At 40.7% G+C, this 23,148-nt stretch overlaps 1 protein-coding gene across 1 annotated transcript in view; it reads left to right on the top strand.

Moving 5' to 3' along the window:
* The first annotated feature begins 6,343 nt into the window (after positions 1 to 6,343).
* HSD17B3 (hydroxysteroid 17-beta dehydrogenase 3) overlaps positions 6,344 to 23,148 on the top strand; it is a 40,513-nt gene continuing 23,708 nt past the window's right edge. The window contains exons 1-2 of the mRNA XM_032392990.1: positions 6,344 to 6,507; positions 10,041 to 10,087. Coding sequence (XP_032248881.1) covers positions 6,354 to 6,507; positions 10,041 to 10,087 — 201 coding nt within the window. The 5' untranslated portion in view covers positions 6,344 to 6,353. The remainder of the gene's footprint in view (positions 6,508 to 10,040; positions 10,088 to 23,148) is intronic.

Genomic DNA, 23,148 nt, shown 5'->3' with positions numbered 1-23,148 from the left:
TTTCTTTCTTTCTTTCTTTCTTTCTTTCTTTCTTTCTTTCTTTCTTTCTTTCTTTCTTTTTCCCTTTCTTTCTTTCTTTCTTTCTTTCTTTCTTTCTTTCTTTTTCTTTCTTTCTTCCTCCCTCCCTTCCTTCCTTCATTCCTTCCGTCCTCTTCCTTCCTTTGTTCTTTCTCTCTCTCTCTCTCTTTCTTTCTTTCTTCTTTATTTCGAGTATAGTTGACATACAGTGTTACACTAGTTTCAAGTGTACAACACAGTGATTCAACAACTCTATACTGTATGCTATGATCACAAGTGTAGCTCCCATCTATCACCCTACAACACTATTACAGTACCATTGACTATATTCCCTATGTTGTGCCTTTTATCCTTGTGACTTATTCATTCCATAACTGGAAGGCTGTATCTCCTACTCTCCTTCACCCATTTTGCCCATCTCCCCATTCCTTCCCCCCTGGCAAACATCAGTTTGTTGTCTGTATTTATGGGTCTGTTTTTGCTTTTTTTTGTTTATTTGTTTTGTTTTTTTAAATTCCACATATAAATGAAATAATACAGTATTTGTCTTTCTTTGTCTGACTTATTTCACTTAACATAATAACCTCTAGGTCCATCATTCTAGTGTGTGTGTGTGTGTGTGTGTGTGTGTGTATCTCACATCCTCCTTATCATCTATTGATGGACACAGGTTGCTTCCATATTCTGGCTATTGTAAATAATGCTGCAATAAATATAGGGGTGCATGTATCTTTTTGAATTAGTGTTTTGGTAGGTTTTTTTGAGGTAAATACCCAGTTGTGAAATTATTGGATCATATGGTAATTCAATATTTAATTTTTTGAGGGTCTTTCATACTGTCTTCCATAGAAGCTGCACCAATTTATATTCCCACCAACAGAGCATGAGGGTTCCTTTTTCTCCACATCCTCACCAACACTTGTTAGTTCTTGTCTTTTTGATTTTAGACATTCTGACATTTGTGAGCTCATATCTCATTGTGGCTTTGATTTGCATTTCCCTGATGATTAGTGAGGTTGAGCATCTTTTCATTGTCTGTTGGCCATCTGTATGTCTTCTTTGAAAAAATGTTTATTCGGATCCTCTGCCCATTTTTAAATTGGATTATTTGGGGTTTTTTGGTGTTGATTTGTGTAAGTTCTTTATATATTTTGGATATTAACCTCTTTTGGATGTATCATTTGCAAATATCTTCTCTCATTCAGTAGGCTGCCTTTTTGTTTTGTTGATGGTTTCTTTTACTGTGCAAAGCCTTTTTATTTTGGTGTAACCCAAATAGTTTATTTTTGCTTTTGTTTCCCTGACAGAGGAGACATATCCAGAAAAATGTTGCTAAGGCCACCATCCAAGAGATTACTACCTATGTTTTCTTCTAGGAGTTTTATGGTTTCAGGTCTCACATTTAGGTCTTTAATTCATTTGGAGTGTATTTTTGTATGTGGTGTAAGAAAGTGGTCCGGTTGCATTCTTTTGCTTGTAGCTGTTCAGTTTTACCGACACCATTTGCTGAAGAGGCTGCCTTTCCCCCCCTGTATATTCTTGCCTCCTTTGTCTTAGACTAATTGACCATATAAGTGTGGGTTTAGTTCTGGGCTGTTTATTCTCTTCTATTGATCCATGTGTCTATTTTTGTGCCAGTACCATATTATTTAGATTACTACAGCTTTGTAGTATAGTTTGAAATCTGGAATTGTGATACTTTCAGCTTTGTTCTTCTCTTTCAAGATTGCTTTGGCTATTCAGGGTCTTTTGTGGTTCCATACAAATTTTAGTTTTATTTGTTCTAGTTCTGCGAAAAATGCTGTTGGTATTTTGATAGGGATTACATTGAATCTATAGATTGCTTTGGGTAGTGTGGACATTTTAACTCAATATAGGAAGTTTCAATCATCAGATTATCCCAGAGTTTCTCTACCAAGGACCTCTTAGACTGCTCTTTCAGTATATATTTGGCTCTAGATTGGCCATGCTGATTATAACTGTTTCTGTATATGTAAGCAAAATCCAGAGATCACATCACTTGTTACAGAATTTCTCTTTGATTCACAAAGTTTACATTGCCACCTCTAGAGCTGGTGGACACAAGATCTTAAATTTTTTGCATTGGAAAACTGTCATTTGGAGGGTTACAATGAACTGTCATTTTGAAGGTTGTATTTTTAGGGTGCAGATTGTCCTTTAATTCTGGAAGCAACATTTTGATGAACCTTGTGGTAATGTTAATGCATCTACCACTCCCTGATTCCCATTTTATTCATATATATATGTATATATGCAAATGCTTCAGACTGAGATGTTAAATATTCTGTTTTGGAATAAAAATTGAATATAAGTAGCAAATTATCGACCTGCAACATTAATTCCCACCCCCCCCAAATGTAGATCTAAGCTGTTTTATAACTAAATGTTTTTATTTGCCTTTGGAAAGGAGCAGAGAGATGACAGCCTAGAGAAGCAACAAGATGGCAAGGCATGACCAGCAGAAGAGGAGTATTGTTCCAGAGCCAGAGAATATAAAATTGCCTGGCTAGATGGGGAGAATTTGGGGAACAGTTTTTTTTAGGGGTTCCCAAGAATTACTTGAGGGGGAAAACCTAATGAAATACTGGACTCCTTGATGGCAGTAGAATAGAGACTTAGACTACCATTATTTGGGCATTAATAACTTCTGAAGACTGGAGAAGATGGGGACATTTTTTAAAATTTAAATTCAATTAAGCCAACGTATTTCACTCAGCATAATCCCCTCCAGTTCTACCTGTGTCAATGTAAATTGTAAGATTCATCCTTTCTGATGGCTGAGTAGTATTCCATTGTATATATGGACCACATCTTCTTTATCCATTCCTCTGTCGATGGGCATCTTGGCTCCTACCACAGTTTGACTATGTGGACATTGCTGCTATGAACATTGGGGTGCAGGTGCCCCTTTGGATCACTACGTTGTAGAAGATGGGAACATTTTAATCACACATAATTCCTGATACTTTTGCACATCTCTCTCCTCAACCCCTTTCTTACTTTCTTTTAAAAAAGATTTAATTTATTTAAACTAAACAAAAACAAAAACATTTTACCCATCTCTTCCATCCCTCAACCCCCACTTCTGGGGGGTTATAAATATATATATTTACATTCCACATATAAGAGAGATCTTACAGTATTTGTCTTCCTTTGTCTAATTTATTTCATTTAGCATAATGCCCTTGAGGTCCATCCATTCATATTGTATTTATGACTAAGTACCTGTGACTGCTTTTGCATTACAATAGCCAGGGTCTTTGCAACAGAGACCATAGGGCCCACTAAGCCTAAAATCTTCACTATCTGGCCCCTTAAGGAAAAAGTTTTCTGTCCTTGCTCTAGATCTAAGTTTAGAAGACGTATAAGAGACAGAGGAACATGTTTGAGTAACACCATGGAGATGTAATCAGCAAAATTCAAAATGTGGAAAACTCTATAAGACAAACAACTTAATTTCTTTAACAAATAAATGCTAGTAAAAGAATTTTTTTTAAAAGAGTGAGAGAGGGAAACTTTAAGAGACACATCAACTTAATGCAATGTGTAGGCCTTTAAGAAAAATCCTGATTCAAAAGTCAACTTAAAAATATGTATGAACAGGGCATCTGGGTGGCTCAGTCAGTTAAGTGTCCAGCTCTTGATTTCAGCTCAGGTCATGATCTCAGGGTTGTGAGATCGAGCCCTGTGTCAGGCTCCATGCTTGTGCCTGCTTAAGATTCTTTCTCTCCTCTCCCTCTGCCCTTCCTCTGCTCACACACTCTCTCTCTTAAAAAAAAAAAAAAGTGTAAATATATGTATGAACAATCAAAGATGTTTAGTATTGACTGAATTTTGATAGTATTAGAGAATTACTGTTAATGGTTCAGTTGTAATAACAGCACTGTTTTTATGTTATTCTTTTAAAGAGTCCTCGCTGTTATGGGGTGGGGAGGGTAAGAAAAGTGGGTATATGCAAAGTAACAATGGCCAACGAAAGGACAGCTAATTTCTGGTACACAAATCACACTAAATAAAGGGCATTTATTTAGTAGGCTATAGTTACTTATATAATATTATAGTTACCTATAACATATGGGTAAATGGGAGTTCATTAACTTAGTCTCCTACTTTTGTATGTTTTTGATATTTTTCTTAATATAAACTTTTACAAGTACAAACATTTTAGAAGAAATTATAAAAATGTATTGAGCGACATTAAGAAAGACATTAAGAAGACCAAAAAGAAGAGGTAGACTATGTTTATAGTTGAAAGACTCAATATTGCAAAACTGTCAGTTCTCCCCAAATTGAGTCCCAGTAGGGCTCACCTCAGGTTTGTCAGCATCCCAGTGGGGTTTCCTGTCCCAGGTAGCAATTCCCTGCTAATTAGTCTTATCCTCTAAACTGGAAGAGCTCTGTCTCAGGCAACCCAGACAACTTCTTCACCATCCAGGTGCCTGCAATCCCACACTCTCCAGTGAGGTTTGAAATCCAGCCTTGGGTCCACATTTGCTTGTCCCTTAGATACTCTCCTTCAGCCCTAGGGTCTTTTGAGTTCTTTTTTATGGACTTTTGGTAGCTAATTCCCTATAAATAGTTAATAATTTTTTGTATTTAACAATAATCCAAATTGCTGTGTGGTTTGTTGTCTTCTGAGTGGACCTGACTGAAACACTAGTAGAACTGAAGTTGTATAACATGTAGGACCCAACAATTGTGTGTGTGTGTGTGTGTGTGTGTGTGTGAGAGAGAGAGAGAGATACAGACAGACAGAGGCAGAGAGAGAGAGAGAGGAACTTGCACATGTATGATAAAGTAGAAATACAAGAATATTCACAGCAGGGTTGTTCAGCATAATCTAAAACGGAAAATAAATCCAATAATCTTTCAGTAGGAGACAGACTAGCTGCAGTATGTGAAAGAAAGAGAGGAGTCAAGGATATCGCCAAGATTTCTAAACTGAACAACTGGAAGATGAGAGCTGCCATTCCCTGAGATAGGGAAGTCTGCAAGAGGAGCAGGTTTTGACATTTGGAGATAATATCAGAAGCCAGTTTTATACATATTAAGTTTGAGATGCATGTTAGGCATTCAAATGGAGGTGTCAAGTAGGCAGTTGGATACGCAAGTCTGGATGACCCTGCCTGGGTTATGGTTGAAATTATATGTTTGCAGGTCCTCAGCATTCGGAGTCCTTACAATCAAGGGATTGGGTAATGCCACCAAATGAGTGAGCGTGGATAGGAAAGAGAAGAGGGCAAAGGACTGAGCTTTGGGATAGTCTTCTTGGATGACTGCCATTATCTCCTCACTCCACCTGCTTTGGTGGTCATTCCCACCCTCCATTCCCATCCCCAAAAGGTCATCTTCTCTTACCATCCAGAGTGATCTTCTAAAAGCATGATTCAGGTTATATGACTCTACTGTCTGAGCCTCTTCAGTGGCTTCCTGTTGCTTGCAGACTAAAGTCCAAACTCCTCACCAAGAAGATCTGGCTCCTCCCCTTGCCTCTACCTTCCTTGACTCTTTCTTTCCCTGTTCTCTACAGACAGTTCCTTCTGCTATGTAGTGCTATTTATTCCTCAAATACATGGATCTTTCTCAGGGCATTTGTGCTAGCTGTTCCTTCAGCCTGGATGGGGAACCTCATCTTTGCAGGGCTTCTTTGCTCCTTCTCTTAATTCAAATTTCAACTCGAAATGCCATTTCTTCATAGAATCCCTTTCCTGAGCACACTCTTTAAAGTAATTGTCCACTAGCCACTTGAACAGGTCACTCAATAGCACTTTTTCATGGCACTGATATATGACATTATCTTATTTATTGGCATATTGTCTGTCTCCCGTACTAGAATCTCAGCTCCCCCATGGCAGTGACATGGTCTTGTTTACTATTGTGTATTCCCAAAACCTTGAACAGCAATGCTACCTGGTAGACAGTCAATGAATATTTGTTGAATAAATAAATGCATGACTCACAGGATTTTGCATCCTTCTTAACATCCTTTTTAGCTTCCAAATTTAAGGAGAGAAGCCTGCACAGCCATTTTTTCTTTGTCCAGGCTTCATCTTTCTTCATGTCCTTTTACTTCTTCACCAGCTCCCCCATGGTCACAAAAGCCCAACGGTGCTGTAAAAATATTAGAAAGAATACTTTATTCTGAAGCCTATGAATGAGAGGATTGTGTAAAGAAGTTACTCTAATCTAAACGTCTCTACACAGTGGAATGCAGCTGGTGACTCCAAAGGGTGACTGACCCGCATCCAGAGCAGCCACGCCCTTGGAGGTCTGTGGAGGGGCCAGGCCAGGTCTGGAACTGGTTGAGTGCAGTCATGGAGGTGGCTCTGGAACAGTTCTTCATCTTCGTAGGGCTGCTGGTGTGCCTGGTGTACCTGGTGAAGTGTGTGAGATTCTCCAGATATATTTTCCGGCACTTCTGGAAAGTTTTGCCAAAGTCTTTCTTGAAGTCAATGGGACAATGGGCAGGTAAAGATAGCTTTCCATCTCTTGTTTCTTGTTATGTCTTATTATCATGTATATCTCAAAATATAAATTGCATTTTTTCCTTTTGAGAGCAAAGATGTAATTCTTTTGGGTGACTTTTATTTGGGTGTCTAGAAAGCATGAGTGAAACTGGAATTGTCTAAAAGAGAAGATGTGGGGCATGAGAAGAATTAAGTGGAAGAATGCCACCCAATTCTTGCCTCTGTGCTTGTCCCCTCATCCTTATTAGTTGGGTTTTCTCCTTTTTGGAGTTTCTGGTGACACAAATAATAAGTACTGCAGAAATTTCCGCATCCTTTTCTCCAGATTTTTGAAGGCGCAGTGTACCGCCATTTTGTGGAAGGGTGTTTCAAAATTCAGAAATACAAATAATTTTACTTCACTTTATTTAAAAAAATTTCTCTGAGCCCTTTCATGAAGTGAGGGTATTACAAAATCAAGGTAACAAAGGTCCCTATAGGAAGACATGTTCGAGATGGTAGTCTGGTTTGTGTCCCAAGTAGATTAATCACTGCCTACAAAAGAATGGGATTTATCTTCTGGAACTACCACGCAGAATTTCAGCCTGATGACTGGGTTTAAGGTGAAAAACATGAGGCTATGGTTTCAGCATCTCTTTGAATGAAGTGCTAAGGTTACATGAAGAAATCCAAGGAATCCAGTGACTTAAAAAAACAACCCAAAGAATTTAAACAGCTTTAAAGGTACCATGTGCGGCTAAATAGGAGAGATTATAAACAACCTTATAGGGCTTCCAGGTAAAATATAGGATACTGAGTTAAATTTGAATTTTGGATAAATAAGGAATAATTTTTTAGTATATGACATCCCAAATATTATGCAGGACATACTTATACTAAAAAATTATTTGCTGTTTACTTGAAACTCAAATTGAGCTGGGCATGCTGTATCTTTACTTGCTAAAGCTGGTAACTGTACAACCTTAGTAGCAGATATAAAACAATTGCCATATGGAAGTTGCTTGGAATTAAAAATGTGTTTTTTGAGATTAAGAATTCCTCATATAAGTGAGGTCATATGATACATGTCTTTCTCTGATTGACTTATTTCACTCAGCATAACACCCTCCAGTTCCATCCACTTTGTTGCAAATAGGAGGGATGGGGTGCCTGGGTGATAGACACTGGGGAGGGTATGTGCTATGGTGAGCGCGGTGAATTGTGCAAGACTGTTGAATCACAGATCTGTACCTCTGAAACAAATAATGCAATATATGTTAAGAAAAAAAAAAAAGAAGAAGATAGCAGGAGGGGAAGAATGAAGGGGGGAAAATCGGAGGGGGAGATGAACCATGAGAGACGATGGACTCTGAAAAACAAACTGAGGGTTCTAGAGGGCAGGGGGGTGGGGGGATGGGTTAGCCTGGTGATGGGTATTAAAGAGGGCACGTACTGCATGGAGCACTGCGTGTTATGCACAAACAATGAATCATGGAACACTACATCAAAAACTAATGATGTAATGTATGGTGATTAACATAACAATACAAAATTAAAAAAAAAAGAAAAATGTGTTTTTAACTGTTGCATGTTACGTTTGAAGTGTGTGTGTGTGTCTGTGAACACTCCTTCACTCTTGGGGAAGTATCTCCAGAAAACTTGCCAAATAGCTTGAACTTGAGTGCTCTGGATCCAAATACCCTGCTCCACACAGATCCAAATGCCCACACACTTGGCAGGGGGTGGGGTGGTTCTTAAAACTCTGTACAAGGGCTGCTCATCAGTGTAAGGCAAAGCCCTTCTGAAAACACACACTCCAAAAGAAGTTCACATGGGGCCAGAGACAAGAGTATTTGTTGACTCACATTAAAAAAACATAATCTTAACCTATTATTTGAGTCAATATTGAATAGAATTATCACTAGCAAGATTAAAATGTCTTTAAGCATAGGCAGATCTCTGGGAGAGCATATATTTCTGGTGGAGAGCCAGAAGAAAATCCAATTACTAAAGATGAAATTGTTTAACTCCTCAGAACTCTGTGGTTGATTAGGAAATTATGTCACTGGTGTATCTTTATAGAATTGTAGCCCCCAAATCAGATAGCTGGGTTTCAAACCCTGTTGTTGTCATCATTTTTAGCAATGTGACCTTGATTGAGTTACTAACTTTCTCTCCCTCAGCTTCCTCCTCTATAAACTAAGGAAAACAATGGTCCCTGCATTATAAACTTGCTTTGAATATTAAATGAGATGATGCATCTAAAACACCTGAAACAGTACATGGCAGAAAGTAAGCACTCAATAAAAACCAGCCATTTATTGATGTTATTATCTTAACTATAGTACAGACCCTATACTGGGTGATTTGGAAGATTCCCATAAGGGAGGGGAAGGTGAGGCAGAAGATAACCCTGAGCATAGCACCTGTACCAAGAGGAGCAGATAATATGCCTGGATTCACCTAGAAGGCCCCAGGTGAACAAATAAAACTATCAGCCATTATGAAAATGAGAGTGCTCTGGGGCACTTAGGTGGCTCAGTAGGTTAAGTGTCTGACTCTTGATTTCAGCTCAGGTCATGATCTCAGGGTCATGAGATCAAGCAGCAAGTTGGATTCCGTGCTCAGCGTGAAGGCTGCTTGTCCCTCTCCTGCTCCTCCCCACCAACCCCCCACTCACACTCTTTCTCTCTCTCAAATAAATAAATAAAATCTTAAAAAAAAAAAAAAAGAAAATGAGAACACTCTGCCAATGTGTTTCTGGAAGCTTGTACAGCTTGGCTCTTACTCTCTAATAAGCTAAATGTATGTTTTATTCACACTTGGAAAGTATAGCCTCTGATTGTTGTTCAAAGGTAAATTGCAGATACATAAATACTTAACTGTAATATAATTTCAAATTGTGACATTCACTCAAATGAAGTTTACCCTAGAACTCAGTCATAAAATATGTGTGTTAATGTTGGATATAAAAGGACTCGGTCAATCTGATCATTACAGGTTAATCAATAGATACCCTGACTGCAGATTCTTCAGGTCCCTTTATTTCATTATATCACTTTTTGGCATTTCTGTGTTTTCCTCTTTGTTAAGTTCCTTATCTCCCATGGACTTTGAGTGCTGCTGTCCTGTGGGGGTGGCATGGGAAGAGGGAAACACTTGACTTTTAGGAAGAATCTTGAAATGTCCTTACCGTGAGAGTTGAGTGTGTAGGTAGAGAGATAATAGGGTACACCGTTTGGGGTCTGAATGAAATGTTCCCTGGCTGAGGTTCTTTGTTTCCTTTTGGAGGCTATCTTCCACAACCTTACCAACCCCTCCAAAAAAAAAAAAAAAAAGAAAGAAAAAACCAAACCAAAAGCTTCATGTGGAACATGTAATGAGGGGAGTCAGGGCTGGAAGCTCCAGAGTTGAGTGGAGTAGGGCTGTAGAGCAGAAGGGCACTGCTTTGAAATACTGTGTCCTAGGCAGTAAGCCTGCAAAAAAATGTAGCTGGTGTGAAAGAGCACTTTAAAGATTAAGTCTGTCCTTTAAAACCATCTCTGCTTTTTGCAGTGATCACTGGAGCAGGAGATGGGATTGGAAAAGCTTATTCATTTGAGGTAAGTTTCGTTCTTTGAGAATTTCTCCCCCCTTGTATTGAACACACCGTGATCACATGACAGGCACCCCCAACACTATGCTTCTGGTTATGAAAGCCACAGACATGAATTTATGAAGGCAAATATTTTCTATGAAAAAGAAAACTTAAAAATCGTAATCTCACTCTCTGGATATCTTTTAAAAAAACACAGTGATATTCAGAGGTGCCAGGATCATCCCATAGGAGTTGTTTTAGGAATTTATGGGGACATTGTTATTTTCTAGTGTAATTGTACCATAAAAGTTCATATGTTTAAATACAATTAAAACTATAAACCACTTTTTATTTATTCTTACATTATAGGTAGGGTATATATTGATTTTTAAAAAATTATTTGTGTAGGCAGGACATATTACCTATGACCATCATTTCAAGAAGATTAATGGGCATTATAAAATATTATGTAAAGGGGCGCCTGGGTGGCTCAGTCGTTAAGCGTCTGCCTTCGGCTCAGGTCATGATCCCAGGGTCCTGGGATCGAGCCCCACATCGGGCTCCCTGCTCCGCGGGAAGCCTGCTTCTCCCTCTCCCACACCCCTGCTTGTGTTCCTTCTCTCGCTGTGTCTCTCTCTGTCAAATAAATAAATAAATAAATAAAATCTTTAAAAAAATATTACATAAAGAGAGGATATGATAGGGCTGAGAATCATTGGAATTCAATTAGTGTCTCTGAGTATTTCCTTCCAGGCTTTGTGTTTATCTGCAGATAGATAGATATATGGGTAGTTATAGTTTTTAAAAATGCCCTTATAGTATATGTAGTTTTGTATGTTGCCATTGCTGTTATGATGATTATTCTTACAAATTCCGCATTTTCATTCATGAAATATTGTGTCCTGGAATTCCTATTATTTTATTTCTTCATCCTGCCCTATTACACTGACCTCTAGAATCACGTAAAAGACAACAAAAGAAATAGAATCCTTGAAATTACAAAAGGAGGAAAAAATCAATAATGCTTAAAAATATAATGAGAAGCACTTCAGTTACAAAAACTGCATTCAACGACAGGCAGGACCCATGCATCCTCTTGTCCCCAAAGGCCTGAGTCATGATAGACACCAAAACATCTTGTGTGAAGTGGACAGTGCAAGGTATATCAGCGGCACTGTTTCAGGTCTGTCCCCCAACTTCCAAGGATACTTTCTTTGGTATGGACATTCTGCTTCAACTCTTTTTTGGGCTAAAGAGTTCTTTGCTCTTACCCTAATTTGTATATAGCAACTCTCTGATGACTGGTAGTGCCCAACACTCAGAAGACAGGTGGTCATATTTGAGTGTGGAGGTTAGGGAGACCACTCAGCAACCACTTTCCAAAGCCTTGTGTCTTCCTCACCCAAAAATCAGAAGGAAAGCTTTTCCAGCTATTTGCATTAGAACTATATCACCTTTTATATAACTATTTTCCACCTTAGACCAGGTTTCTGGAGAGGGCCTAACCCCTCATCCAAAAGATCCATGGCCTTACCTCTTTCTTAGTTCTCTGGATTGCCTTGAAATCCAGGTTCTTTCTTCATGATTTTCCAGATTCTTTCTTCAAAGTCATGCTGACCTGACCTACTAATGGTCCCCCTTGGTGGTTTAAGACTCGGACACTTTTCTTTCTACTTAGAGGAGACCATGTGAAAACTTAGCCATTCATTTCTTCACTGTTTCCAAAAGCAATGGCCTGGGGGTCAGGAACTGTGGGTTCCTGTCCTCGCTCTAGCACTAACTGTCTGGAGATTTTGGACAAGTTGCCCATCCTCTCTAGGCTTTTGTGTCTTTACCAGGGCAAAACGTACCTCCCAACTTCTAAGTTGTTTCTGTTCTAACTAATTCTTGCTTTGCTCTTTCTTGTAGAAGCTTTTTCTTCATTTCCTGTTGTTCTTTTCTAAGTCTGTGTTAAACAGTTTTCTGGGTTCCTTACTTCTCCTTCATTCAGGCTCTTCGCCTTCCAGAGAGCCTGTTCTGGTCTGCTTGCTAACTGCTTCTCCAAGAAAAGCAGTTCAGAGTGAGATGCTGCAGATTGACCGACCTAAGGGTTAAGAGCCCCAGGTTGGGAATCAATCAGACATCTGTGCGTTCAAACCCTGCTTCATGTGCTTACTGCAGAATTCCCACATCAATAAACTGGAGGCCCTGGTAATCCCACTGCAGCTTTTGTAAAGGTTTAATGGGATGAGGTGGGCAAAATGCTTTGCCTAGAGTAAGCTCTCCAAGGTTAGCCTATTATTACTGGATGTTTAAACTGTTCTTCCTTTCCTAGATACTGTGTTTTTTGAGAGGGACAATGTATTGTACTTACCCATATTTGTATTCTTCCCTTTATTCTTTCTTTCCCCCTGATATTCCAAGTTTTGTTCTTTTGTCATATCCTTTCTGTTTAGAGAACTACCTCTAGCTATTTTTTAGAGTAGGTCTCTTTGTTTTCCTTCATCAGAGAATGTCTCGATTTCCCCTTCATTCCTGAAGGATAATTTTGCTGGGTATAGGATTTAGCACTGACAGTCCTTTGCTTTCAGCACTTGCGAAATGTTGTGTGGTTTTCTCTCTCACTGCTTTCAGGACTTTTCCCCTTGACTTTAGTTTTCTTTTTTAAAGATTTTATTTATTTATTTGACAGAGAGGGAGATAGCGAGAGCAGGAACACAGGCAGGGGGAATGGGAGAGGGAGAAGCAGGCTTCTTGCCGAGCAGGGAGCCCAATGTGGGACTCGATCCCAGGACCCTGGGATCATGACCTGAGCCGAAGGCAGACGCTTAACGACTGAGCCACCCAGGCGCCCTTGACTTTAGTTTTCTTAGTTATGATGTTTCTTGGAGTGGATTTCTTTAGGTTTATCTTGTTTGAGGTTTGCTCAGCCTCTTGAATTCTTTCATTATTCTTTGACTACTTTTTCTGCCCAGCCTTCTTTTCTTTTTCTGGGACTCCAATCACATGGATGTTAGATCTTCCTTATAGTCTAATGGGTTTCTGAAATGCTGTTCATTTTCTTCATTGTATTTTTTTCTGTTGTTTAGAGTGGGTAATTTCTATTTTTTTATCTTTAAATCCACTGATTCTTTCCTTGGTCCCCTCCATTCTGCTACTGAGCCCATCCATTGACTTTTTAATTCATTTATTTTATTTTCAGCCCTAAAGTTTCCATTTGGTTCTTCTTTATATCTTCTATTTCTTTACTGAAACTTACTCTTTTTGCATTTGTTTTAAAAATGTTTGTAATTGCTTGTCAAAGCATTCTTAGGATGGCTGTTTTAGAATCCTAGTCCAAAGGATGCCTGGGTGGCTCGGTCGGTTAAGTGTCTGCCTTCGGCTCAGGTCATGATCCCAGAGTTCTGGGATTGAGTCCTGCGTCGGGCTCCTTGCTCAGCGGGGAGCCTGCTTCTCCCTCTGCCAAAGAAATAAATAAAATCTTTAAAAAATAATAAAAAATAAAATCCTAGTCCAAGAAGCCTAACATCTGTGTCATCTTAATGTGGCCATCTATTGAATGTTTTTATCTCACTCAAATTGAGATCTTCCTGCTTCTTGGTACGATGAGTGACTTTTGAATTGTAGTCATTTTTAGTTTTCTGTTATGAGACTCTGGATCTTATTTAAATCTCTTTTGGGTCTGTACCAACACTGCTTCAGCGGAGGGAGGAGGGGGTGCCAGCTTGTTCCTACCAGGTAAGGTAGAAGCCCAGGCTTTCTACTTGGCCTCCGTTACAGGGGTGGGGGGGGATGCTGCCTCCTTGTTACTGCTGGGTGGGGGTGGGAGTGCTGGCTCCCTACTGGGCCACTCAGGGTGGGAGAGGCAAGAGTGCTTCCTTACTGCTCCCTGGGAGGCTGCCAGTGGTATTTGGAGGAGGTGGCCTCACCACCACTTGGGTGGTAGTGAAAGTCCTGACTCTCCACTAGGCTTCCTCTTTTATCATTGCAGGGGTAGGGTGAAGGGAGGGAAGGGAAAGGTTGCCTTGGCACTGCCAGGTGGAAGTAGGAGTTGAGGTGTGCTGACATGGGAGGGGGTGGCTGGGATGGATGTTCTACCTCCCCACTCAGCCTTCCCTGATGCCAACCTGGCCGGGGGGGGGGGGGGGGGCGCCCCGGGGGGGGGGTGGGCGCCCCGGCCCCCGCTTGGGGGGGGGGGGGGGGGGGGGGGGTGGGACCATGGGGTGTTTGGTTTTTTGTTTGTTTGTTTGTTTTTGAGCTGTTTACCTGGAGTAAAGCAGTTCTTTTCTAAAGTTTGCTGCCTTGCTAGGCTGTCTCTTTTCTGGTCCTTTGGTTAGAGAGAGCAGGCTTTTGTTGGGACTTCTTAGGTCTGTACCTGTGGTGTTTCTGAATTGCCAGCTTTTCCACCAATAAGTCTGGGATATATGAGACAAAAAGAAAACCCAGGAACTCACCACTGTGCTGTTTCTTGGGTCTTGAGGCCCCTTGCTCATCTTCTCCCTATCTTTTAGAGTCATTTGATCTTTATGTATTATGTCCAGGTTGCACAATTAAGTTGCATATCATGGTAGGAATGGGGAAAAGTACTTCTCCATCTTTCTGGGAGCCTATTCTATATTGCATTTTAGCTTAATCTGTATTTATATTTAGTGTGGCAAGAGAGGCTTTGCCTCCTGCTAAGGGAATTTCAAGTAGTACTGGAAGAAGGTGGAAAACAATTGTGGTGAGGGACGGGCTGGGGGAGGAAGCACCAGACGGGTCCACTATTCCCTCCCTCTGAGGCCTCTGCTTTCACACCAGTTTTGCTCCTTTAGCACCTGAATTTCTTTTATTCACTGCCATACAGAGGAGGCCTTGTTTTCCCTGGCGTTCCTACCACCTGTTACAGATTAGCAGCAACAAGCACCCTCCCTGAGGCAGGCCCTAACATAAAGAAGGGAACAGCGCACATTCATCTCTGCCGCAGCCCTTCTGTAGGACGGTGCCACAGTGCATTCTGGGAAAGGGAGGGCTTGTGCCCCTCAACTCCCTGAAGGAAAAGAGGCAAAACCTGTGTATGGAGCCTGTCAGCTGGGACATTCTAGAAATAAAATTGAGCCCTGCTTAAGTGGACAAAGGGAACAATCCTAGCCCAGACAAGTGTTTTCCGTGCCCCCCTCCTGGCCCAGACTGCTTCACATAGAAACTTTAAAATGTCTGCAGCTCTTGAGAGGAATGGCACGACTCAGGAGAGGCTGGAAGCCCACCAGGAAGCAAACATCCTTCGTGCTGAAAATGCAAATTGCTTTCCATTTAATGGACAATCTTCTCTTCAGGAGGCTGATGAAGTGAATTGTGAGACAAAGGTGCTTAATTCTTTGGCCGCCATTTTGATGGATTCCAAGGCTCAAAATGAGGGTTTGGAGGTGCGTGTGGGGAGTGTTTTCCATAGGGGGAGAGAGAGAAAACTCTGCGATATTACTGGCAGGGTCAGTCATTTTTTTTTTTAAACATTTTATTTATTTATTTTGATAGACACAGCGAGAGAGGGAACACAAGCAGGGGGAGCGGGAGCGGGAGAAGCAGGCTTCGCGCGGAGCGGGGAGCCCGATGTGGGGCTCGATCCCAGGATTCTGGGATCATGACCTGAGCTGAAGGCAGACGCTTAACGCCTGAGCCACCCAGGTGCCCCAGGGTCAGTCTTGAAATGGGACAGTCCTGGTTTTTTATTTTTTAATCTTTTAATCTTCCATTTATTTTTAAAAATTTAAGTGGACTTAATTTTTTTAGAACAGTTTAAGGTTGACCACAAAATTGAGTGGAAGGTACAGAGAGTTCCCATATCCCCTCTATCCCCAAACATGTGTAGCCACACACTATTGACATCCCCCACTAGAGTGACCTTTGTTAGGATGGATGAACCTCCACTCACACTTCATTACCACCCAGAGCCCATAGTTTACTTCAGGGTTCACTCTTCTTGGCTTGATTTTTCTGTGGTGGTTGTTTTTTTTAGAGGAAAGCACAAGACATGCACAGCTGAAGATGTTTTTGTTTTAGAGAACCTTCTTCCGCTTTCCCCTCCTTTGCTCAGTCTGGCCAGAATTTAGCTTTATCTAGAGTCACTCAAAATCGACATCATAGTCTTTGAGAGATTTTCTGTGGTTTTTAGGACCTTTTAAATAATAGCTGTGTTCCAGCCGAACTATCAGTAAATACACTTTTTTGTATGTCATGTTTAAATGTCGTAGGATATTACTATTGAAAGGGAACAACAGATGTAGAGGATCACCCTTAATTATCTTTTTTTGTATATCTGGATATTGATTGACTATTTTTTATAAAGTGAAACCTCACTGTAGAGATTCTAGGCCAGAGGTTGGGCTTGTGATGATCTTTTATGGCTGAAGATCACCAGTTAGAGTGAATGTAAATTTATTTTAAAATACTTCAGCTGAAATGATGATGATAGCATGTGGGTCAGTTTTCTATTTTACACAGCTTCTTGAGATTTAACTCACAATCCATAAAATCTACCTGTTTTAAGTATATAATTAAAGGATTTTTAGTAACTTAACCAAGTGTTCATCCTCATCACCATCCAGTTGTAGAACATTTCCATCACCCTAATAAGATTCTAATAAGATCCCTCATGCCTGGTTACAATTAATTCCCTATTCCTATCCCAGCCCTGGGCTGCCATTGATCTTTTTGAACATTTTGTACAAATGCTACCACACAATATGTAGTCCTTTTTGACTGGCTTCTTTCACTTAGCATGTTTTTGAGGTTCATCAGTATTGTAGTATGTGTCGGCCGTGTTTCCCTTTTTATTGCAGAATAATATATCATTGTATGGATATACCCAATTTATTTACTTACCAGTTGATGAATGCTTAGTTTGTTCCCATTTTTTGGCTATATCGATCTTTCTCAACTTATAATGGGGTTACATCCCTATAAACCCATTGTAAGTTGAAAATATCACAAGTAGAAAATGCACTTAACATCCCTAAACTACTGAACATCATGGCTTACCCTAGCCTACCTTAACTGTGCTCAGAACACTTATATTAGCTTATAGTTGGGCAAAATCACCTAACGCAAAGCCTATTTTATAATAAAGTATTGACTACGTCATGTAATTTATGGAATGCTGTACTGAAAGTGAAAAACGGAATGGTTGTGTGGGTGCAGAATGGTTGTCAGTGTTATGGGCCCCTCACCCTCATGATCGCTGGCTGATGGGAGCTGTGGTGGCTGCCGCCTAGCATCATGAGAGAGGATCATACTGCATATCACTAGCCCTGGAAAAGATTAAAATTCAGAGTATGGTTTCTACTGAATGTGTATCACTTTTGCGCCATTGTGAGGTCGGTAAATCCAAAATCAAATCATCCTAAGTCGGGGACCATCTGTATAATAATGCTGCTGTGAGCATTCATATGCAAGTTTTGGTGTGAATATACACTTCCCTTTTTCTTGGGTAGATTACCTAGGAGTGGAATTGCTGGGTCGTATGGTAAATTTCTGTTTAAGTTAGGTGAGTCTTAGTCCACATTTCTGCAGTGGTTGGTTATCAGTTAAAGCTAACGCCCAGAGGTGGTGTGTGTTGGGTTTCTTCTTGCCCGTCCAGATCTACTCTCTGTCCTTCCTCACCCTGCTCTGTGCCCCAGGAGGCTGACCTGCCCCAACAGGCTCAGCTGGACTCTGGTTTCAGCTGGGTTTGACCAGTGGGAGACTCTGGCAACAGATGAGGCGGGAGGAGAGCAGGGTTCTTTTCCAGTTGTCTCCCTGCGGGTCTAGGGTCCTGGCTGTGTCCTTGTGCTGCAGGTATAACTCTGTCAGGCGGCCCTTTGCACATAGCTGCCTTCTCCAGTTCTGGCCACTGTTCATTCCCCAGCCCTTTGGGGCACACAGGTGACAGAGGCTCTGCTGTTATTAGCCCCAGAGTATTGTCGTTTCCTTACACCATACCCATACATTGTAAAAACATCCTTTTATTAAACTCTCCTCAAGTTACCCAACTAGGCTGTGCTATCTGTTTCTAGCCAGGACCCTGGCTAAATCCAGTGTTCAGTTAATTTTTAAAGATGCTAAATCAGAGTTCATCAACCTTTATGCTTCAGTTAACTGGACTTTCATTAGACGGTCTTCCCTTAGCCTAACAGATGTTATAAATAATTTCCTGAAGAAATGCAGTTCAAGATATGTGGATTGGCTAGAAATCTTGTACAGTCACTTCCACCCTTGTAGGAACAAAAATGTCAGATCTGTGAGTGCAGCAGAGTAGGCCCTTGGCCTTGAGCTGATTTAGTCTCTTTAGTCGCTTTGTGGAGGATTCCTGACCCCACTAGAGGGTTGACCATATCCTGTCTCCAGCAGGCGAGCATTATCATATTTACCTGGGATGAGCTGTATGCAAGGCACTCACAGAGTGCATAAGGGACGGAGAGCTGGGACTCCACAAACCTCTAAGACCAGGTTCATGACTGTTTTGATGCCGGCCTACTAATAAATGTTTCTGGGTGGCAGGGTTTGGTTGGAGCCTTGCTTGCATTTTGTAACATACCATCTGCTGGCTGGGTTGTGGGGGAGGAGAGCTGTAGTCTTAATCTACCTCTGATTACTGGAGGCTACAAGAAAATCCCAATAACTACAAACACCCAAGTAGGCTTAGGTCAAAGACATCGAATTTACTGCCTCCCAGGGTTCCAGCCATTCAGGGTTCCCAGTGGGTGCTGCCCGGTCACAGGCAGGGCTCCCTAAGGGAGCAGATATAGCTGCTCTGGCTGGTGCAAAAAGCCAACCAACTAACCCTAAACAGGGCCAGCCCCTCTGGCTTCCCAGCTGAGCTCCACACAGCACCCACCCACTCCCCACACATGTCCCTCTCCCTCCTTAACCCCGGGCAACCACTCATCTGGTCCCCATTTCTATAATTTTGTTACTTCAAGAATGTTATGTAAATGGAATCATACGCTATGAAACCTTTTTGGATTGACTTTTTTTTTTTTTTTTCACCCAGCACAGTTCTCTAGAGATCTGGGTGGGTTCTTGTATCAATAGTCTGTTCCATTTTATGGCTGAGTAGTATTCCATGGTATGAATGTGCCAGTTTGTCTAACTAGTCGTCCACTAAAGGGCATCTGGGTTAGGTTGTTTCCAGTTTTTGGCAACACGAATGAAGCTGCTATAAACATTTGTATATAAATTTTTGTGTGAAGAGAAGTTTCTGTTTTTCTGGGATAAATGCTCAGGAGTGCAGTTGCTGGGTGGTGGGATAGTTGCGTGATTAGTTGGTTAGTCTTTTTTTTTAAGTTTTAAGTTTTGCCTAATTATTTCCCAGAGTGACCATACCCTACCCACCAGCAACGGATGAGTAATCCATTTTCTTCACGTGCTCTCCAGCATTTGGTGTTGTCCCTAATTTTTATGATTGCCGTTCTGAGAGCTGGGTACTGATGTCTCATTGTGGTTTTAATTTGCCTTTCTCTGATGGCTAATGATGTTTACATACTTTTTTTTTTTAATTTAAAGAGATGTAAAGAAGAAAACAGCAAAAAGGTCGTCATCTACTTTTTGTTTCTCTGATGTATGTGTTCTTTATTACTGCCCAGAGAATACTGGAAGCAAAACGCATGACTAAAAATTGTGTGGTTTCATTCCTCCACCTCTGGGCAGTTCCAGTGGTGCTCCCCAACATCTGGGACGGCTGCCGCTGCAGGCGGGGCTCCCAGCCCCAGTGTGGCCGACAGGGGCATAGCGCTTCTGCCGTCCGTGTTCCCGGCAGCCAAGGTTCTGGCACGGACCTGGCCCTTGGATTAAAATCACTTGGCCAGCTCTGCCTCAGACCAACCCAAGAAAAAGAGCTGCTTTGCTCTATTTTTGAGTGTCCTCACACATTTATTTGGCAATTATGGTCTTTTCGGCAAGGAAATTCTTCTTCCTAATGTCTAAATGCCTCTCCTCTAAAGTACTCCTGTTGCGCTCTCACGTTATTCTCTTTCCTTAAGAGAATATCCTCTTGCCTTAAGTGAAAATAGCAGCTTTTAATTAGTTTTATGTTCCCCTGGACTCATTGCCTTGTTACTGAGCGGCTTGACCTCAACCCTGTAATTTCTGACCCAGGCTTTGACTATCCCACGTTACTGGAGTGTGCATGTGTGCAAGACAGAGAGAGAGACAGAGATGGATCAGACAGGAGTGTATATAATCCATAGATGTGATTACAAAAAGTCATAAAATGAGAAATGTGTCCCTTATCACTCAGCTTAAGAATGAGAATATCCCCAGCGTCCTTGAAGCCTGCCGTCCGGTCACAGATGTCATGCCTTTGTGTCCCCCCTCTGTTACCCCCACAAATAGAAGCATGATCATGAACATCATGTTAACAATTTTCTGACTTAAAAATAAAAGTTATATTACACATGCATGTATCCCTAAACAACATATTGGTTGCAGTGTTTGTTTTGAACCTAATGTGAATTGATTCATTTGTCTTCTGTAATCTGTTTCTTATTGGTCATTATTATGCTTTTGGGGTTCACCCATACGGTTGTGTGTAGAACACAGTTCATTCATTTTCAGTATTGTATAATATTCTGTGACATACATATGTCCCAATTTATTATACTTTGTTTTGTTGATAGACATTTTTGCTGGTACGAACACTTTGTCCATGCCTCCTGAAGGTCTTGTGCAAGAGTTGAGAACATGCCCTGGGGCAGAATTGCTCGCCTGTAGGTTATGCATTGTCAACATATCTAGATAATGCCAACTAGCTTCCAAAGTTTTGGTGTCAAAGTTATATTGACCTCATAAACTGAATGGGGGAATTTTACCTTTTTTTCATAGTTGAAAAAGATTGCACAATTTAGGCATGATCCTTTTTTTTTTTTTGGATATTTGATAGAACTTATCTGTAAAACCATCTGTCACTGGAGTTTTCTTTGTGGGACAATTTAAACTACTCATTTATACCATTGTCAGTATCACCTTATTATTATTGTTATTTTTAGTGGTTATAGAACTATTTGAATTTTTAATTTTTTCTTGTATAAGTTTTGGAAATTTATATTTTTCTCAAAATATATTTATTTCACCTAAGTTTTAAAATTTATTGGCATAATTTTTTTGTAGCATTCTCTTCCTATGTTCAAAAAGTGAAAGCAGGAAAGGAATTTAGTCCAAGGTTGTCATTTGGTTCACAAAATACCTGAGAATGTTCAGAAAGTGAGCAGAAGTATCGAGAGGTTAGGCAGTGGGGGACACAGCCGGGTCACCCCATAAAGCAAGTTGCACCAGGGCGTTTACACTCTCCCCATTACACTCTCCCCGCTTTCTCTCTACTTTCCGGAATTCCAATTACTCAGATGCCATTTTTTTTTTTTTTTTCCTGGAACTCCTATTATTCAGATCCTGAAATCATCCTCTACTTGTCTCTTTTTTCCCTCACAATTTCCATTTTGTCTCTGCTTTCCTTTCTGCAAAAGGATTGCATTCATTTTATCCTGTTTTATTGAGCTTTTCACTTTTTGCCATTTGCTTTTGAAATTTCAAATTTCTAAAAATTTAAGAATGAAAATTTTTTAAGAAATGAGAAATTGTTTCCATTTCTGAGAGCTCGTTTGTGTTTTGTTTGCGGCTTTGTGGAGCAGCCTGTTCTTTGAAGAGAGTAACAACTTCTCTTATCCCTCTGGGATAGATATATATATATTTTTTTTTCTTTTTTTTTTTCTGCTTTCAAAAAACTGTTTTTCTCCTTCCAAGTTGCTTTTTTTTTTTTTCCTGTTTGGCTCTCTGTCTTTCACATTAGCAGCTTTCCATAGATAACCCTTGGTCTGTCCGGGTTTGAGAGCTGGCTGAGGGGGATGAGAACTCTGGCTGGACTGTCTGAGCGTGCAGGGGGGCGCGGGGGAGGCGTGGAGCTGAGTGTGAGTGGCTCATGCTGCGTGCTGGGGAGCCCCCAGCCAGTGTCTTGATGTGGGTGAGATTCCCCAAAGAAGAGCTAACCTCCTGCCTGAATAGCAAAGCCCTGGCTGCCATCTTTCTGGAGTCGGAACTGGTAGGGGCATAGTTTGGGCATCCCCTTGCTCTCAGAGAGGACCCCTGTCTTCAACGTGTGGCACGGAGGTGGGCATCTAGGGCTCTAATGGCTTCTCCGACAGCTCTTACCCAACTTCCCCCCCACCCCATTTAGCTCCCCCTTTGCCCCAGCTTCGGTGCTGGCCTTGCCTGGGACTTTTGACGATTTTAGTGGTATCAATTTTCCCATTTCTGTTGTAAGACTTGGGATTCTGTCGGTCTACTGTCTAGGAACCAAAAATTTGGGGTTGCTCTTGTCTCTTTTTACTCCCTGTGGATTTATGTTTTTCTTGAAAGAAGTTGTTTCCCATTTAATGGGATTTCAGGAGGTAGCAAAATTAACTATTGTGTTCAGTTCCCTCTCTTAACCCCCTTTCTGTATTTTAAATCTCAGCTGGATCTCTAATTATGCCCACCTTTTCATTCCTATTATTGCTTATGGTTTACTTGTGCCTTCTCTCTTTTTGATTAATTTTCCTGGAGATTTGCCAGTTTCATCCATTTTTTTTGAAAGACTCAACTTTTGAAAGAATGTTACCTGCAATTGTTTAGTGTATATACATGCCTATTAGATCAAGTGTATTATTTATGTGGATTCAATACCCTGTATCCTTACCAAATGTTTGTGTGTATCACCCAACAACTACCAAAAAGGGAAATTAAAATCTCCTGTTCTGATGGTGTATTTTTCAACTCTCCTTAGGTTATTCTATTAGGTGATCCAGGATTAGAATTTCTGTATCTTTTTGATGACCTGAACTTTTTACTAGTCTTTATTTCTAGTAACACTTACATGCTTTAGTAGCCGTTTTGATTGACATTAATAAAGCTATGCCTTTTTTCTTTTTGGTTGGTATTCACCTTATGTATAAAATTGTTTTCTCCTTTTAGTTTCAACCTTTCTGTGACCTTATGTTTTAGGTGTATTTCTTGAAAATATCATAAAGTGAGATTTAAAAACTCCGCTCTGATATTCCTTGTCTTTACTAGAACACGGTAGTCCAGTCATTTCTGAAATCTTGTAGATATTAGGGTTATAGT

This window comes from Phoca vitulina, unplaced genomic scaffold (assembly GCF_004348235.1).
Source record: "Phoca vitulina isolate PV1807 unplaced genomic scaffold, GSC_HSeal_1.0 scaffold70, whole genome shotgun sequence".
NCBI lineage: Eukaryota > Metazoa > Chordata > Mammalia > Carnivora > Phocidae > Phoca > Phoca vitulina.
This window is presented reverse-complemented; position numbering and strand designations above follow the sequence as displayed.